This window comes from Vipera ursinii (assembly GCF_947247035.1).
Source record: "Vipera ursinii genome assembly, chromosome: 1".
In the NCBI taxonomy this organism is placed as follows: Eukaryota; Metazoa; Chordata; class Lepidosauria; order Squamata; family Viperidae; genus Vipera; species Vipera ursinii.
Genome location: NC_139512.1, coordinates 98,802,823 through 98,823,832, shown reverse-complemented (window position 1 = coordinate 98,823,832; position 21,010 = coordinate 98,802,823). Strand labels below are relative to the sequence as shown.

Below are 21,010 nucleotides of genomic sequence, written 5' to 3'. Positions count from 1 at the left end.
GGAAACCCTATACCATTTCAGGCAAATGACTGTCCAGTCAATCAAACTGAAATGCACAAATGCCTCCTATGTATACTCAGATATGCTTAACCAATTATCCGTGAAAAGAATGAAATATTTAGATATAGTAATGTTATTAGCTTATTGTATAAGTGATTTGACTAAGACACCCATCTATAAAAAATGCAAGAGCAAAGAATAAAAATATATTGCTAAAGATATTTATTTTTAAGAACGAGTATTTTATTAACTATAAGTAGATTATGATTTGACTGTGCAGACTATATATGTAGTATACGTATACCTTTTTTGTTTTCAAACTACGCTTCCCAAGATGATGGTAATTTCCAAAATTACCTTTGACTAAGAGAGAGAGAATATACATGTTTTGGGGATACAGCTATTTTGCACTTGAAACCATTGTAGACACAATTCCAAGAGAAGACTCGTCCCCCATTGCCCAATCAGATCTTGGTAATACATGCCAGGTCAGCTCTCTGTTCCATGATGGGATCTTGGATGGGAAAAGCCTTGTCTCACCTAGCCTGCAAGGGGCAACAGCCTGAGGCCAGGATCACCAAAGATCTGATGACCAAGCCCAGGGGGCTTCTTCTTTGCTTACTCTTTTACTGCTTCAGGTGTCAAGGGATGACCAGGGGGCTAGAAGGTGGAATGGGTATAAACATAGTAAACTTACTGTCTACTCCCATCACATATTTCTCTACCCATCACTGCATGCCCTTTCCCCTAGACAAATTACTCCCCCAAACCCTGCCATTTTCTAACCAGATCCCAGGCTACTCCCAATATAGCTAACCTGTCAGAACCTAAACACGCTTCTGCTCCTGCTCTTGGCAGACTTCAATCCTAAATAAATAGATAAGCTCATTCCCACTGCTTGTTGCCTTAGCACTCCAGTATACTCAGGCTAAGTGCCTCTGGGCTCGTTGTCAGCACCATTACATTAGGTAAAGGTAAAGGTTCCCCCGCACATGTGTGCTAGTCGTTTCTGACTCTAGGGGCCGGTGCTCATCTCCGTTTCAAAGCCGAAGAGCCAGCACTTGTCCGAGGACATCTTCGTGGTCATGTGGCCGGCATGACTAGATGCCAAAGGGGCACGGAACGCTGCTACCTTCCCACCATAGTGGTCCCTATTTTTCTACTTGCATTTTTATGTGCTTTCGAACTGCTAGGTTGGCAGAAGCTGGGACGAGTAACAGGCGCTCACTCTGTTACGTGGCACTCAGGATTCGACCCGCCAAACTGCCGATCTTCTGACTGACAAGCTCAGCGTCCTAACCCACTGAGCCACTGCATCCCTCACCATTACATTACCAGGAGTCAAAACCACCACTACCCACAAAGACGTCTTGCTGCCTCTGCAGCCTAACACCAACCTGGCCAGCAGCAGCCATACTCAGCTGCTATATATTGTGTTTCTGTTGTCAAACAAATGATCTCCAGACCCGGTTTTACTACTTAGTCTCCCACAGCAGCACCTTCTTTGGCTCCTGGCTTAATTCTAATGATCCTGCACATATCCAGCAACCCACTCCCTGCAGGGCTGTCTGAGCTGCTGCTACCGACTTGCTCACCGTTCCAACAGTACTAGAAAACCCTCAACAACATTTTCGGCTATCATCTCTGTTCATCAGCCCTCTGTAACATACAAACCAGTTATCTTCCACTGTCCATCCCAGATTCCCAATTTGCTTCAGTGCTATTACAATCAATCAATCAATTAATCAATCAATCAATCAAGGCGTACATGCCAGTTTGTAGATAAGCAATCCTTCATATTCTGATATTGCAATGAAACCAATTGCTAGGAACCATTAAATGATACTTTTTCAATTTCTGAAAATACTGATGGAATTTTGAAAAACTGTTTAAATGACAGATATGCTAACTTTTTTTTTTAAAAAAAACTGTACATCTCTCAGAGTTGCTATGTGAGTGAAATGGGCAGCCACTAAAAGTAATAAACAAACAAACAAATATACAGTTTCCTCTTTCAATTGGATTAGAAAATTCAAAGCAAATGTCAGTAATATAACATTTCTGATGAAAAAATTTAAAAATAATAAAATAGACATTGGTCAACTTGGGATCCATACCATGTTCCAGTCTTTCATAGTCTGAGTCCAGCAGGAATGTTTTAAATCGATTGGAAACATAATGAAATGCTAAGAACTTCAAGTAATACTGATTGAATTCAAACTCTGTTGGATACTGGCTGTGAATCTGAAATTCATACAAATAAAACAATGGTCATAACTAATTTATTAGCAGGGGCAAAGTCAGCAAATTATATTATTTCATTTTTTTTAGCTCTTATGTATCATTTTTAACAGCAAGATTAAAATAGAGGTGTTTTATGTTTCCCACGTAGAGATGATGTGGGATACAAATACAGACTTTTCTATGGCCTTTCCCATGGAGATCTATTTTGTTACTCACTCCTGCATTGCTTTATAAAGATGTCAAGATTAAATTCTTTCACAGGGCGCTCTCTCCCCCCCCCCTCCCTGTGTATGTATATGTGTCTGAAGTATGCAGCATTAAAACCTGATGGTGAAGATGATGATGAAATAGAATTTGTTCTTCTGGGTATACACAGAACAATGCTTGACAAAGATCCGATCAGATCAAGATTAAGTGGTCAGAAAAAGAGCATGCTACCTATAGAATAATTCTAATGTGCTCCCCCAATAACAGAGCAAAGAAAAAGGTAGCAGAATCGTGGTCTGTTTGTAGATATAACAATATAATCTCCATACTTCTTTTAACCATTAGAACTGATTGTAGAATATACAGAAATTCTGTAGTTACTGGGTATTTGGTGATGCAAACATAATGGGAAAAATAAAATTTAGTAGCATTCTTTGAACTGTATCAGTCTTCCTACCTTACCTACAAAATATACACATAGTGGATAAAATAATAGTTACAACCTATCTTTTCTATTTTGATGTTTGGAAAATGAAAGGGAGAACAATTGGAGATGTTCTATTTTTATAATGATTTTATGCAAATAGTATAATTCCCACAAGATTTAGCAATCACTAAAACTGTAGAAGAAAGTGAGAGAAGCATCATTTGTAATATTACATTTTTGTCACCAAAGTTTTCTTCCTAGTAACAACTGGATGATCTACCAGATGTTGCTATTGTGAAATAGCGATTCACATTAATAATTCACTTGACACCTGGAGAAATTGGCATAAACAATGGCTATTTAAAAGATGATGCATTTCTAATTTAAGCATCACAACTTCCTATGTACTCTCTAGGCGAAATAAGGACAATTCTTTTTCAACCACATGAAGAGATTCATTTGTTAAATCTTCAGTTATTGCTCTTGATCGTTTGAATTGTAGAACTCTTATGAATTTATAGTGCATATCTAAAATTAGTCAAATCTAAAATTAGATTTCCAAATATATAATTGTACAACTTCAAGCACATGAGGAAACAGAGGATATTTGTTCTACAAAAATAATGTTCTATAGAAATAAGACTTGCAGAGTAAAAACCTTTTATTTTAGCATACATGTGGAAGTTAATAAGATTAGAAAAAAAATCTTCCCAGAAAATAACCTCATATAAGCAATATAGCCTTTTCATATTCGAGATCTGAGCTGCAATAGATCGATATTGCTATCGTTGTCAATTAACTGACTTATAAAAAGCACCTGCATGGCCCATGTTAGAAATATTATATTGAACTGACTAATCCAACCATAATTTTACTTTGTGCTGACTTGAAAGATTTTTTTAAAAAACACCAATGAGATGTACATGCATTCATAAAACTTTGTTGTTGTGTTAGTTGTGAAGTTGTGTCCGACCCATTGCAACCCCATGGACAATGTTCCTCCAGGCCTTCCTGTCCTCGACCATCTTCTGGAGTCCATTTAGACTCACGCCTACTGCTTCAATGACTCCATCCAGCCACCTCATTCTCTGTCATCCCTTTCTTCTCTTGCCCTCGACCTTTCCCAGCATTAGGCTCTTCTCCAGTGAGTCCTTCCTTCTCATTAGGTGGCCAAAGTATTTGAGTTTCAACTTCAGGATCTGGCCTTCTAAAGAGCAGTCAGGGTTGATCTCCTCTAGGACTGACCGGTTTGATCGCCTTGCAGTCCAAGGGACTCGCAGGAGTCTTCTCCAGCACCATAGTTCAAAGGCCTCAATTATTTGGCGCTCAACCTTTCGTATGGTCCAACTTTCACAGCCATACATTACAACTGGGAAGACCATAGCCTTGACTATACGCACTTTTGTTGGCAGGGTGATGTCTCTGGTTTTTAGTGTGCTGTCTAGATTTGCCATGGCTTTCCTTCCCAGGAGCAAGCGTCTTTTAATTTCTTGGCTGCAGTCCCTGTTTGTGGTGATCTTGGAGCCCAGGAAAATAAAATCTGTCACTACCTCCATTTCTTCCCCATCTATTTGCCAGGAATTGAGAGGGCCGGATGCCATGATCTTGGTTTTCTTAATGTTTACTTTCAACCCAACTTTTGCACTCTCCTTCTTCACTTGTAACAAGAGGCTCTTTAGTTCCTCTTCACTTTCTGCCATTAGAGTGGTATCATATGCATATCTTAGGTTGTTGATATTTCTCCCGGCAATCTTAATTCCAACTTTTGATTCATCTAGCCCTGTCTTTCTCATGATGTGCTCTGCATATAAGTTAAACAGGCAGGGTGACAGTATACACCCTTGCCGGATTCCTTTCCCAATTTTGAACCAATCAGTGGTTCCATGTCCAGTTCTCACTGGACAAATAAAATGATCTGGTACGCCCATCTCTTTAAGAACTTGCCACACTTTGTTGTGATCCACACAATCAAATGCTTTAGCATAGTCAATGAAGCAGAAGTAGATGTTTTTCTGGAACTCCCTAGCTTTCTCCATGATCCAGCGTATGTTGGCAATTTGATCTCTAGTTCCTCTGCCTCTTCGAAATCCTGCCTGTACTTCTGGTACTTCTCGATCCACATACTGCTGAAGTCTAGCTTGTAGGATTTTAAGCATAACTTTACTAGCATGAGAAATGAGTGCAATGGTGCGATAGTTTGAAAATGGCACTGCCTTTCTTTGGAATTGGAATGTAAACTGATCTTTTCCAATCCTATGGCCACTGTTGAATTTTCCAAATTTGCTGGCAAATTGAGTGTAGCACTTTTACTGCATCATCTTTTAAGATTTTGAATAGCTCAGCTGGAATACTGTCACCTCTACGAGCTTTGTTGTTGCTCAGCTTTCCTAAGGCCCATTTCACTTCACATTCTAGGATGTCTGGCTCAAGGTCAGTGACCACCTCATCGTGGTTATCAGGGACGTTAAGCTCGTTCTTGTATTGTTCTTCTGTGTAATTTTGCCACCTCTTCTTAATCTCTTCTGCCTCTGTTAGATCCGTACCATTTTGGTCCTTTATCATGCCCATATTTGCATGAAACGTTCCCTTCATCTCTCCAATTTTCTTGAAGAGAACTCTAGTCCTCCCTATTCTATTGTTTTCTTCTATTTCTTTGCACTGTTCATTTAAGAAGGCATTCTTATATCTTCTAGCTATTCTCTGGAATTCTGCATTCAATTGGGTGTATCTTTCTTTTTCTCCCTTGCCTTTTGCTTCCCTCCTGTCCTCAGCTATTTGCAAAGCTTCCTAAGACAGCTTTCTTGCATTTCTTTTTCTTTGGGATGGTTTTGGTTGCTACCTCTTGTACAATGTTGCGAACCTCTGTCCATAGTTCTTCAGGCACTCTGTCTATCAGATCTAATTCCTTAAATCTATTTGTCACCTCTACTGTATATTCATCAGGGATATGATTTAGTTCATACCTGAGTCGCCTAGTGCTTTTCCCTACTTTCTTCAATTTAAGCCTAAATTTTGCAATGAGAACCTCATGGTCTGAGCCACAATCAGCTCCTGGTCTTGTTTTTACTGACTGTATAGAGCTTCTCCATCTTTGGCTGCAGAGCACATAGTTCTGTATTGACCGTCTGGTGATGTCCATGTGTAGAGTCGTCTCTTGGGTTGTTGGAAAAGAGTGTTTGCTATGACTATCATATTCTCTTGACAAAATTTTATCAACCTGTGCCCTGCTTCATTTTGTACTCCAAGGCCAAACTTGCCTGTTATTCCGGTTATCTTTTGGCTTCCTACTTTAGCATTCCAATCCCCCATGATGATAAGGACATCATTTTTTGGTGTTAGTTCTATAAGGTGCTGTAGGGCTTCATAGAACCTGTCAATTTCAATCCTCTTCAGCACCAGTGGTTGGGGCATAGACGTGGACTACTGTGATATTGAATGGTTTGCCTTGGATTCGAACTGAGATCATTCTGTCATTTTGGGGATTGTATCCCAGTATTGCTTTTCCTACTCTTTTATTGACTATGAAGGCTACTCCATTTCTTCTGAGGGATTCTTGCCCGCAGTAGTATACCTGATGGTCATCTGAATTAAATTCACCCATTCCTGTCCATTTTAGTTCGCTGATTCCTAAGATGTTGATGTTCAGTCTTGTCATCTCTTGTTTGACCACGTCCAGCTTTCCTTGATTCATGGATCTTACATTCCAGGTTCCTATGCAGAAAAAATCTTTACAGCATCAGACTTTCCTTTCACCACCAGACACATCCACAGCTGAGCGTCCTTTCGGCTTTGGCCCAGTCGCTTCACTCTTTCTGGCGCTACTAGTACTAGCCCTCTGCTCTTCCCCAGTAGCATATTGGACGCCTTCCGACCTGAGGGGCTCATCTTCCAGCATCATATCTTTTTGCCTTTTGGTACTCTCCATGGGGTTTTCATGGCAAAGATACTGGAGTGGGTTGCCATTTCCTTCTCCAGTGGATCACGTTTTGTTAGAACTCTCTGCTATGAGTTGTCCATCTTGGGTGGCCCTGCACGGCATAGCTCATAGCTTCACTGAATTATGCAAGCCCCTTTGCCACGACAAGGCAGTAATCCATGAAGGGGTCATAAAACTTACACTGATGTTATCTGTTCTTGCTGCATCAAGCTACACTCCCAAATTTGTGACTCATTGAAATGTTTGATGTAGAGGGAGGGATTTAAATTGCTTGAAAATGATATGGAGAAGATAAAACAGATTCTCTTCTCCCAACTGTTCTATAAGCCAAAACTTTGGATGAGGATGTGCCCATTTGCTAAGGAATACAAGATTGGAAAAATATATAGTGGTTATAACTCCATTTTCATAACTGCTGAACTCAATTAAAAGGTAAAGGCTTCCCCTGTCCAGTTGTGTCCGGCCCTAGGGAGCAGTGTTCATCTCCAATAACTCCACCAACAACTGGCAGGTGACCTGAATGTGTTTTACTGTAGGTTTGAGAGGAAACCACTGTCAGCTATTGCTACCATCTCCATCTGAGATATACCAACAATTGCCAAGTCTCCTACAGCTGACTCCATCAACTTGCCCTGTGGTGCAGCCAGAACAATCTTGAACTGAACACACTCAAAACTGTACAAATGATAGTAGATTTTAGGAGAAGTTGTCCTATTCTACCACCTCTTGCAATACTAGACAACACTACAGTATCAATAGTAGGGACCTTCAAGTTTCTAGGTTCTATAATATCTCAGGACTTAAAGTGGATGCCTAACACGAAAAATGTCATCAAAAACCAACAAAGAATGTTCTTCCTGTGCCAGCACAGAAAACTCAGACTGCCTAAGGAGCTGCTGATACAGTTCTGCAAAGGATTATTGAATCTATCATTTCCAGCTCTATAACTATCTAGTTTGGCACAGCAAACAAACAAGACAGACACAGACTTCAACAGATAGCTATGACTGCAGAAAAAATAATTGCAACCACCTGCCTTCCATTGAGGACCTGTATATTGCACAAGCCAGAAAGAGGGCTGTGAAAATATCTACAGACACCTCGCATCCTGAACATGATCTGTTCTGACTTCTTCCCTTAAGATGATGCTATAGGCCATTGCATGCCAAAACAACCAGACACAAAAACAGTGCCCACCCCAATGCTATCACTCTGCTAAACGACTAATTCCCACAACACTGTCCTATGCCCTGAGATGTCAAACCACCTAGTATTACTATTACTATTATCTTTCTCATCTTTCCTATAACCTATTTCCTTAGCTTTTTATGACTATAACTTTGTTGTTTGTATCTCACAATTTATGTTGATTGCTTTTATTTAGTATCCTATTATGATTAGATTTTTTTTAATATCCTATGACCATCACTGAGAGTTGTATTTTATGATTTATCATGATTTTATTTTATTATTATGATCATGATTTATCACTTATTGCTTGTATGTACACTGAGAGTTTATTTTATTTATTTTATTTTATTTTTAATTCCATTTATATCCCGCCCTTCTCCGAAGACTCAGGGTGGCTTACAAGCTTAGCAGTAGCCTTCATTCTATGTATATGCCTGCTTGTTAGGGCTTTCACACACACCCCAAGTGGCATAATTACAAAGTCAGCTTAATTGCCCCCAACAATCTGGGTCCTCATTTTACCTACCTCGGAAGGATGGAAGGCTGAGTCAACCTTGAGCCTGGTGGGATGCGAACCTGAACTAATTGCAAGCAGCTGGTGTTACTTAAGGAGGCATTAGCCCACTGCTCCACCAAGGCTCTTTATGTACCGGAGACAAATTCCTTGTGTGTCTAATCACACTTGGCCAATAAAGAATAAAGAATTCTATTCTATTCTGTTTCTTAGCTGAGGGAGCCAAAGTTGTCTGAAGACATTTCCATGGTCAGGTGGCTAGCATGACTATATGCCGAGGCACACAGAATTTCTTCTGTTCAATCATGTCAGATTCCTGGAGATTATCTGGATAAGTGTCTGCAGGTTTTTTGGCAAGATTTTTCAGAAGTGGTTTGCCATTACCTTCTTCCTAGGACTGAGAGAAAGCGACTACAGGGTCCTTGGTGCTCTTTGAATATGGTAGTTTTCTTGCAGATATTTCATTGCGCTAGCAACATCATCAGTGCTAGTGCTAGTACCCACAGTTCAACCCTGAGCTACAAATATTTTCTTCTATTGGTAGAAAGTAACTAACTCAAGGTCACGCAGCTGGTTTTGTGCCTAAGGTGGAACTAGAACACATGATCTCCCAGTTCTTAGCCTTATGCCTTAACCACTGCACCAAACTGGCTCTCAATTTCTGATTATAAACAATTAAAATGCAGGTTATTATTTTTATAAATGAATACATATCCATTATGTACATAAATGTGCTCATTTATCTAGGCTTACCTGGTGCACACAATCCAAGAACTGCAGGAAAATGGGTGCAAATCCACTTCCTTGACAATTGAGAGTTAAATTACTGCGCTGGCTGAACTTATGACCAAATGATAACCATTCCTTCTCTATTAGCATTCTGAATCCTTCAAGTGTTCGATAGAATGGATCACTGAGTAATTGCACAAGAGACACCACCTAGGCCACAAAATGATACTGGCATGTTAATACTGGATACTTTTATATACACAACCAAACACACTTTTTATTTCCATCTACCATTAGGATAAGACTTTTCTGTTTAGATATAAATCTACTTTCTGGAACTACTCAATTGTAGTTCTTCAAAACTGCATTGTCCTGATACAACATGAGGATTAACCCCAATGGATGCTATAAGCCAAGGGTCCCCAACCCCAGGTCCATAGACCAGTACCGGGCCGCAGTATGCCAGCAACTGGTCCGCACAAACAAGCAAAGCCCCATCTGCAGGATGCAGGCAGCACACAAAACCATGCACCCTCCAGTCCATGGAAAAACCTTTCTCCATGGAAGCGGTCCCTGGTGCACAAAAGGTTGGGGACCTCTGATCTGAGCATAGCTCAAAACTCTCACACTATGAGAAGGAAAGAAATGTGATAACACCTTCAAATTAAACTTTTAAACTTTAGTCAGTTACCATGCCAAAAATATATGTTTTTTTTAAATGCAGATTATGTCACAAAAGGATAATTACAAAAAATCTGACTAAAATTGAGTATGGTAGTGAGAGAGTTAAGGGCCTGGTAGATAGAGGGGAAAAATATGTTACCCTCTTTCTCTTGGAGTCCTAAGGACTTTTTTTTTGCTTAATGGTTAATCCAGGGTTGAATTAGTCATAGACATAAATGGAAATATTAAGCATCAGGCTCAAGCAATAAAATCAGATAGCTAATTTTTGATAATGCTAGATTTTATGGAAATTCAGAAATTTTCAATTTAAGACAAAATAAATTTTAAACTTATATTTGAAATAATACAATCATATTTATTTTATTTGTTTGTTCCATAGGATAACAATTTCTTACCTCTAGTTTTTCATCAGGAAGTCATTTTTAATAGTATATGAGAAGACTATTTGCAGATAAGAAGGTATGAGAGATACTACTTTTTTCTGGGCCTTATTACATCTTATTTAAAACAGTTGTGGAAATTGTACTTCAGTTTGTGAAGAGGAACAAAGAATTTTAGAGATGAAGCTAAAATTCTCTAGAAAAGTGTTCACAGGATATTCTTTTGAATGATGGGGTTTTAAATGAAATGCATTTCTTTCTCGTTTGTGTATTCTCAAAATGCTTTCAGGATAAAATTGAGCTTTAAGTATAAAACATTTTGATCAAGATAATCCCCTTCCACTAGAGGGGATTGGTTCCCTTTGCTAATGGAAAGCTTTTCTCTGCAGCATCAAAAGGAATTTTTATTTAATTTCCCCTTCATATTACACTCCGTGTCCAAATATACTCCAGTCACTCACTCTTTGCCTGCTATACATGCAGATCATAATAACTGACCTGCACTGTGATGTCCCAGCCATCTTCCAGACAAACTAAAACTGAGGAACCGTTTTCAAGTAGCTCTGATATGACAACACCCAATTGCATTATTCTGTGAAGCTATACAAAACATAAAGGAAACAGGTTACTAAGATGAATGATAGTTTATAGAAGGACTATTTTTTTTGTTTTATTAAAACTATTGAAAATATTAGATACTCAGCTGGAATCAAGCCTTATTGAACTAATAGATTACAAAGTTTAAAACAAAAACAACAAAATGGAAAATTAAGTACAGTGAGGGGGGTTTTCTGCTCATTTGGACCCACATTTGAATTAGTAGTTCTAGACCTCATGATTAGACAGGGAACATCTTTTCTCCCCTATTAAATAAAAATGCTTACACAGCTTTAAATAATATGGGTACCCTTGTACTGATCCATAAAGGAGTTTTATGGATCAAATGCTTTAGTTAAAGTTTGCCTTCAGAGCAAAGATTTAATGGACACATTTATATTATTTTCTTGGCAATAATATACAAGTGACTGATCAATGCCTTCCTTCAGAATTTGTTTTTATCTTACAAGTCTAATTTTACATCTTCAATTTTCTGATGGTCCTCCATTTAAATATTAACCAGATTTGGCAACCAGAATTAGCCAGGTGCTGTTCTCTTTTGATATAGAATTCATTCATAAATTTTTCAAGTCCAGTTGGCTCTCATACTATATTGTGGCATGTTACATGTTTTACAGTTACAAAACATGATATAATTATATAGATTCTAGGGATTAAACTCCACAATACAATTCATTGCATTGTCAATGGCCTTCAAAAAATAAATGACTGGCTAACACTTGTAACCTACATTGGATATCAAATAACCTTAAAATGTTTAAATACAAACAATTATCAAGAAAAAAACCTCTATTTATTTTCAATATACTTGTGCCATAATCCTGACTTAGCCAATAATATAGTGCTGACACATTTACTATGGGATAATCTATCACAATAGTTTCTAAACTGAATTTCTTTTGTAAAAAAGCAACAGAAAATGGAAATTGACTTAAAGAGAAGATTTAAATTATTATAGCCAAATGCAACATTTTTATGGTTGATTGTAATTAAGTGAGTATCCCAGTGGTTAAATCCATTTTGCCATTATATAAATATTCACTGAAGGATGTTTATTTGTGTCTATAGAAATACAGATTTTATTTAATACAGAAAAAATGATGATGAATTTTTTTTACAGAATCAAAATAGCCTTGGTTTTCCCTCAGAAATCACATGCATTTATGACTGCCCCATATCACTTTACCTGAGGGAACCATTCAGACTCTCCAAGAGCTTTCAGGAATGTTATTTCAGAATCTGCTGGAATATTGCTAGGAACACAAGCACTCATGAGTCTTTTAAAACTAGTTTTCACTTGCCGGATGTCACTAAATTCAACTGGAACAAATTCACAATTTAAAGCAAAATCAAGTTTGAAGCCCTGTGGACAAAGAATGCCTTTATTTATGTTATTCATGTTAAACATACACTTAAAATATTTATTAAAGGATTTAGTTTTGCTACCCCGTTTTTTGGAAGAACTTAACATTTTTTCTGAGACTTCAAATGACATGGTATTACTAGGCATAATATATATCTTACATAACTTTCCTTGTATTTGTTTTTTGGCTGCAAAGCTCAAATGACTTCTTGACCTTCTCTTTTTGGTCTATTTTTCTGTAATGTGATAACAGTACATTTTAAAAAATATTATGCAGATCCTTGTATCAAAATTACAAAATCAATGTAATGCAGACTGTGGTTTTTCTCTTCCCTGGAATCTAATTAGAATAATATGAAAAATGGTAATGAAAAGTCCACGTTTGGACTTTTCCTTTTTTATGATAGCCTAGGAGAGAAGTTTTGGATACTGGGAGAGAAGATTATAGCGGATGTTACTGAATATAAAAGTGCTATTATGATTTCAAGGGTTTCTCAGTTTATGTGACTTTGTTGGGACACCACTATAAATGTTGCAGGAACATTTTGCTATGCATACTGTTAATATTATATATAATTGTTATGGTTTGGATCCAAATCTGCTGATTGGCTGAAAACCAACCTGTGCTTTAAAATTGCCACTAGATTTCAATTTTAAAAAGTTTTATGGTATTTGCTGCTGTTATACATTTGACTGTATTTTACTTGGCTTAACTAACAACAATGGAAACTTGAGGTACTTTTAAAATTTAGTACTGAATCTACCATTTTGTGTCATAAGCTTCCTCATGAAAATCATGGTCCTGAAATGCTATTATGAAATATGTTAAATGAATAAACACAACACTGAACAATAATAAGTAAATGCAATCGTATTCAGATCTTCCAGTCATATGTAAAAATGACATTTGTGTAGTTAGTTATACGCGTATACGCATATATGTGTGGACACTCTACTCAACAACCATTCCACTGAAAAGAATGGACTGCGACAAATAGTCTTTAATTTTAACAGAATAAAATAACTTAAATTTAAACTAATAATGAAATTATATTGTTAGGCTCCAGGTATCAAGTTCAACATGTTGCTCTCAGTGGTCACTGTGTAGTGGGGGGCAGCTTTGCACACATTATATTCTAATGCAGGGATGGGCAACTTGAGTTCCCCCAGCCATATGAAACTTGCAGGGTTCTACTCCTGTGCTCTCCAGTACCTCAAGACTGGATTGACAAGTTTTGGTGATACCATTTTAGGCCTTTAGGGAGGTTTTCGGGGATGCTTCTTAGCAGCTTCCTTTCTTTCTGATTTTGCTGCTTCTAATAATGTATGGAGTATCTCTTGAAAGACTCTGAAAGGACAGAATCCCTGTCCCTATGATATTTCAACTGAGATCCTGCAGTCCAGCACGATTCTGAGATTTAAGACTTATTGAAACCAAGAGCGTTCCAATGGACACAGTTCACTGTTGTGTTGCATTACAGTTATAAACAAGTCAAAATATTATCCCCCCAAAAGCCTAGAAGTGTATATGGAAAACAGACATACTCTGAGTTGAGATTTTTCTCCAAATATGTAAAGAGCAGCTTGTCGCTTGAGGAGTCGGTTCTGCAAATAGGCACTGCTGCTGGTGTATGAAGGTGAACCATCTTTTCCTGCTAATCTTGCACCCACATCAAGGAATGGCATCTGAGTGCTGATAAATCGACCACTAGAACGCAGGCTGGCCCACACACCTTCATAAAAATTAAACATGTAATGAAATATTTTGCATTTTCGCATGCATGAGGTTTTCAAATTAAATTTATATGCTGCCTCCCAATGCCTCTGGGCAGTTGCAAATGTCCTATGTGTATATTACTTTGAAACATATTTGCATTGCTATTATAATCAATTACATTACATATAACATACCTGCTCTGAATTGATAACTATGATTGACCATAATAATCACATTCAAATCACCTCATGTTTAATACTTTATGAGGCTCCCAATTCTGTATATTCAGCAGGCTGTAGATATTGTGTAATCACATTACCTAGAACCAGTGTGCCTCTTTTAAGTGAAGTAAATTAATTTGCATTGGGATTAGAGAACAGAAAAAAGCAGTTACTAATTAATATGATGCTGTTGGCATATATGCCATTATAAAACCACTTCCTATATTGCTACTAACATTAGTACACTGAACTTGGGCCATGTGATTTCTTATTCCTCAGGCACTAAGACTGAAGTTAGTCATATGATCGGAGCAATCTAGCTGATGCCAGAAATATGCTACCATTACAGTGTAGATGGTCATTACATGTAATAGAGCTAAGTGGATTCTACTGTTTCCCATCAATGGTTCCTCAACTCTTCTGGCCCTAGAAAAGTGTAATGTGAAGTAACATGCTCTTTGAAAACAGCAAGTGTATTAAAATATAAATCATGTTTGGTCTGAGGGTCACTGCTCAACAAAATTAGTAATGCAGCTGAGAATTCCAGATCAATTGATATTATTACTGAGAAACTGTATTATAGGAACAGACATGATTAAAAAGTAATGAAGTGTTGCCACACAAATATTACTGACTTTTAGTGATGAAACTGAAGATGGTAAACTATTATTTAAAGTAATCTCCGAAATAAAGAAAATGGTAAGCAATCTTTATTATTACTAATAAATAATTAAATAATCAGTTGCCATTCAAGAACATTAGATGACAAAATGATCACATTATACATTTCTTAAAAAATAATAATAATGAAAGAAGTCTAAAACAAAGCATCACTTCCCCTTTTGCCATTATTAAAACAGGGCTTGATTACACCTTGCACTACATAAAAAGCAATGATTGCAGATTGAAAAATACATGCAGATTACCACATTTGCCAGTGAAGGGTTACAGTGATTAAAGTATATATAGGTAAGTTTCAAATCTCTTATGATCATAAGATAATACTTAAAACAAGCTAATAGATATATGGACTCTATTTTATCTTATAATTTAGATGTTTATTCCCTTTTTAATAACTATTAGTATTTATGTGAGCAAGAGTACTTGTGTATCAAAAGTTCTTCATGATTTAGTTTTTCGGTAAGTGAACGGAGTATAAACATTATGCAATAAACATAATGCTTATGGCCTGTCAGTTATATTTCATGCCTAAGCAAACCAAACTAGTTTCTTTAATGTGCATTGATACACATAATAAAAGAGGTGGTAAATTTAGATTCTTTCTAATTTGGAATTTGTATGAAACATTTATCTCTGTACCCAACCACTGGCAGTTATCAGTAAGGGCAGGAGGAAAAGGAAAAGCAATGGGGAGGACATTGCAATAAAGCAGTCATAGCAAATTGAACAGAAAAAAAGAAAGATTACTTGAATATTTCTACTGCTCTGATTATGATAAAAATAATGGCTTGTAACATTTGAGTTTTAACAGCTAGCATCAATCTCTAAATCAAGCTGCAAGGAGAAAAAGTGTAGATCAGTTGTCATATAGGATAACATTTATGGCACTGTAGTAAATGCAGACATGCATAACAGCCACGTGACAGTGAATTGTACCAATTGGAAGAGTGTCCACTATGAAAACCAATTCTGGAAAAATGTATCAGTTCAAAATTCACAATTATCACTATTATTTGTTGTTATTGGTAGTAGAATAAAATCAATGCAGGATGAAAGATCAAACAAATGTATCTCTGTATCTCTTTATTTCAAGCACCATGCAAACCATGTGTTTGTGCAATCAAATTATTAACATGCAAAATTTTGGTTTTGTTCAGCCTATTCTATAGCACTAGTACATTGACTATTAAACATAATATCTAGTCTTACAGTATCAAGCTGATTAAATCATGCTGTATAATGGAGCTGTATATTTAAATAGAAATTCACTGAAATGACTTCTGATTCTTAAGGAAAAGCATTTTAGCTTTGATTTTAAATTTTTCTAGCATTAGAAAAACATTAAATAATTTGAGAGCAACAAGGAATGTCATTCCTTTTGAAACGTTTTATTCCACTAATGTTACAATTTAAGAAATATTTAGGTGGCTGAAGGTTAACCTGGATGTTCAACCTTGCTCATAGACTTGAATAAGTATCCTATAATTCAAACCTAAGTCAAAGACTTTATTTCTAGCAATTTTTACTGTATTCTTAAATGCAATCATTTGTTCACAAAAACTTTGCAATCTGACAGCCTTATTAACAGATTCATAAGGAAGGGTGGCAGAATTCTTGTCTTTTAAATATTGACTTAATTTTTAAAAAGAAAGGCACATGTTTTAAATTGTTTAAAACTGACCAAGAAAGTACTCCAGTAAGATGTTTCTGCCAACTAAGGCAGTTTTCTTCTGGTTTTGTATTCTTTATAATTCTTTATAATCAAGACAGAGAACATATTAAAAAATGGGTATCATCCATTCATGCTAAATGGCAAAGATGACAAATGACAAAAATATTACATCAGTCAAGAACATTCACATAGCATTTAATTGCACTTAATTATGCTGATAGTTGTAATCACTCTAAATACGGCTTCCTTGCTTATGGTTCTGATTTTTTTTCCCTTGAGATTTCCTAGAAATGGAATGCTTTTATATGAAATCTACATTATATAGTCAGCTAATATACGCAATCTTCTGAAAGTAAGACTACAAATAAGTATTAATATCATAATGTTTTGAAAAGATATTTCATCCCAAAATATAAAAATGTTGCCAAGAAAGTTCTAAATTAAATACGAGGCTGAATTCACAGTTACTGTTACAGTAAATTGCTTCTTTTTGGTACTCCTGGCATTATGGAGGTAAATTGTCATGTGAAAGAAGAAAAAAAGTGAATATAGTTTCTACCCCCAGCATGTTTCTTTATTATATTAAGATTTTATGAGAGCAATGACTGGGAGAGAAATTACTTAATTACACAGAAAGAAATTATTGCTATCTGAGATTTATCTTACTGTTCTGTGGGGAACCCTAAATATTTTTTGGACTGCTTACAGAATAAATCTAGGCAAGCTTTTGGTGACTTTGGCAACTACATTTTTCCAATACGATGCGTATGAATCTCCTACATGCTGTCATAGGCATTCCAACCAATACAATGACTGGTCTTAGTAGAAGCTAGTGGAAACATGTCTACTCTATGATTCTACTCTATTAGTAGACAAAACTCTTCTCAGGCTGACACTATAGAGTACTGCTATAGTGAATCCATACCATTACACCTAATCTATCCCAAATTAAATAAGTTTGACTTCCAAATTCAGCACTGTCTGTAATTTGTTATATTAGAGATAGTAGAAAAAGAAGTAGATAGAAATCTACTGGCAGATTCTGGGTGAGTTGCAGTAGATGATAAAATATTTAAACTCCTATCAATAGAAACAACAAAAAACAGCTATTGCTTTCTAAATTATGTGTCGGTAAGAAACTTCAGAGTAGCCAGTTGTGATTTGTGCAAACACTATTAAATTTGAGCTCAATTTAATTCTAAGAATAACTCTAACTTTGAAGGCATTTTGTCTTTAAGCGTCAGTCTTAACAAGTGAAACCTTTGTTATAAGCTTATTTGTCAGTTGTCACACATGATAAATTATAAATTTTAGGGCAGTTACAATAAAGGATTTATTATATTTTAAAAAAACCTCTTCCATTACTGTAGTTTCTAATCTATTCATTATTAAAACATTATCATCTATAATCAATTTATACAGAAATTACTTTTATTATTACTTTAATGATCCACATTTGTGATTGTGCAGAAAATAGCTGCTGGAAATCATGGCTATTCTATTTTATGAAGAGAAAGCACTGTCCTCAAATGATCTGTATGTACTTTCATATTCTGTGCATGTGGTCAAATATTGAATGTAAATGTTATGACAGATGGCCTACCTAGAATTCCACCTAAAATATGTTCTTTTTAAAAAAATGTTTATATTTATTTAATATATAAAAATATGTTCATGGCATCTCCCATCTGATAAAATGTCCACAGTTGAAGTCTAGAAAAACATAATTGTTACCAGTCCTTATTGCTGATGCAAAAAAAAAAAACACCAAATGACAATAACTATATGCATATTTGTTTGCATATGCAATCTTTATTTCAAAATGCATACTCATGTATTTATGTGCAAATCAGGCAATTTTAATAAAAAGTTCTAATTTGTGTGTGTATAATGCAATTAAGTGAGGCAAAATGCAAGAATAACCCTTACATCCATGGGTAGGCTTTGAACTAGTCTTACTAACCTCCTCGAGCAAAGCTATTGGATAGATTTACATCCAAATGTCCTGGCACTACCTGCTTAAACACAGTAGACATTCTTGAAGCCCTCCTTTCAGTGCCTAAAGTCAGTCAAAAAGAATGGAGAGATTAAATGTAAAATATCATTCAAGTTGACACATTACCTATATATATTACCCTAATTCGAACCCTGTAGTTGAAAACAAAAATGACACATATATAGAAATATTCTTTTAATGGTTCGTTTATCTAGCTGCTGCCACTTTTCCACATTTAAGAGACATTACACATAATTAGGAATAGCAAGTATACATTTGCAGCATCACAGGAAGTTAGGCATGGCTGACACAAAGTATTTAACAACAAATGAAGCAAAGCATGCACAATTGGTGACGGGGTTATGTTATGAAAAAGCCAGAATTTAGATACACTTGATTTCACCAACTGATTAAGCCAAATGGACAAACTTGGCAAGTTGCATGCTCCTGTATCTAAAACAGCAGCGTTACCTTTGTTTGAACCCTACAGGTTTCATCACATGACAACTGAAATAGAATATTAATGCATTTCTTAATGGCTTTATCCAGACCTATTCTGCAAAAAGCATATCACATTTTAACCTTTCACCTTCAAGACATATTTATATGTATGTTGATAAAGCTATGTTAAGCATTTCAAATTGCTTGCAAATTTCTAATAGACCTAAAGTACTGTTCACGTATGTGACACAGAATTTCACTAGCTAGCAATTTTAATTAAGTTCAGAGTATTTTACTTTTGTATTTTACATGAGAAGTATACTTGCAAAAATTTCAGAGATAAATCAGCTACCTTAGGCAATGATTTATTAAGGCAATGAGAGAATATAATGTGAAAATCAAACTAGAAGAAAGTTCATTATAAATATAACATTTTCTTTTTAAATGTTGCATTTTAACAAAACTATCCAAAAGGATCATATTACCTGGAGATAAAGCAATTGCTGGTCTGATGGTAAGAGTATTATTACCATTCAATTTGCAATGGACAGAAATTGCATTCAGTAAGGCTTGAAGGTATTTTTCTTGTTCTATGCTGCTTGATGATTCAAGTGATGTAGGAGCTATGCAAACAAATGCAGGAAACAGATTAAACTCTTGATTTGTACAGGACATTTCACTTCTCTGAAATGAAAACAGCATCCAATTGATGTATTTATTTAGTTACCTGAAATCTGCTCTTGTGATTCTGGGCAGATAAAATAATTATAACTACTCAAATTAAAAATAAAATTGAATAAATAAAAAACTAAATACAGGAAACAGATTATAAGTTCATCCCAGCCTGGATAAGACATATAAACATCTATCACTGTGAAAGTAATATGAGGCAATTTTAGGGTTAATTATTCTGCCTGCAGATGAAATCAAAACATAAATATTAATGAAGAATGCTGCCTCTAAAATATCCTCATGAAGATACCTTTACTCTTCCAGTAGGTACAATATAATGTTATTTATGGATACACAAGCATTTTCTGCTCTTCCATATATTGTTCTCCCACTGGCCTACTCATATGAGCATGAATAAACAGCGATGCATGCTCTGAAAAGGATTCAGAAGAAATGCTTTGGACTCATGGAAGCATAGCACCACTTTGCTGTTTATTAAAGAAACTCACTTTAGGAGGGCTTTTGCACAAGCCTGGAAAAAAAAAGATGCAGCTGTTTTATGGAACTGATTCAATTAACTCACAAAGCAGCCATACTTTTTCTTTAGGCTTATGAAGAAGCCTGGAAAAAAGGAACATTTTACTGAAAAGCAAAGAGGACCCAAGACTCATATGATGATTGAAGCACTACCTAATCATTTCCAAAATATACCTGAAACTATGCAGCAAATTTAATAAATAAATGGCCATATCTCAATAGAGGTGCAAACATCCAGAGAACCTGAATATGGCAAATAATGTCTAAAAAGATTAAGGTTTTAATTTAGGTTTTTGTTCTAACATTCACTATTGTCTGTTTAGAGCCTGGTTACTACTTTTTTTAATCCTTATTTCAATTCAACATTTTCTTCCTCTTTTTTCCCCCTGTATTATTCACTTTTACTAATTTTTCAATTTCACCTTTCACTCCAATCTTTCCCTTCTAAGCACTGTATATATTTTTGCCCCAAGCAAGCAACACTCAGTTTGAAAACAGTTCTAGAATGTCTTTCAGTCTTAGGCTTTGTTCTCTGGAAGATCTGAAGGAGTAGCAAGAAACCACTGAGTAATCACAACCAGTAAATCACTCATTGGATAAAGGGTTCTGAGGAAAAAGGCTAGAAGTGTCTCTGTTTGTATATAGTTTGGCTTAAGCAAACAATGACTTTGAGACTGGTTTGTTCTTGGGGCAAATCCAAAGTCCTTGGTGATACATTCCCCCCCCCCCAATTGCTCAATTCTTGCAGTTAAACACGTGAAAGTACTACATGGACATAC

At 36.0% G+C, this 21,010-nt stretch overlaps 1 protein-coding gene across 2 annotated transcripts in view; it reads right to left on the bottom strand.

The window, feature by feature from the left end:
• Positions 1-21,010, bottom strand: part of SBF2 (SET binding factor 2) — a 227,048-nt gene that overhangs the window by 16,216 nt on the left and 189,822 nt on the right. Inside the window, exons 28-34 of one of the 2 annotated variants that reach the window (XM_083350643.1) lie at positions 19,508-19,645; positions 18,549-18,644; positions 13,840-14,027; positions 12,118-12,294; positions 10,812-10,913; positions 9,274-9,459; positions 2,118-2,244 (exon numbers count right to left, since the gene is read on the bottom strand). In XM_083350643.1, coding sequence (XP_083206769.1) covers positions 2,118-2,244; positions 9,274-9,459; positions 10,812-10,913; positions 12,118-12,294; positions 13,840-14,027; positions 18,549-18,644; positions 19,508-19,645 — 1,014 coding nt within the window. The remainder of the gene's footprint in view (positions 1-2,117; positions 2,245-9,273; positions 9,460-10,811; positions 10,914-12,117; positions 12,295-13,839; positions 14,028-18,548; positions 18,645-19,507; positions 19,646-21,010) is intronic. The other variant, XM_083350642.1, reaches the window with a different exon arrangement.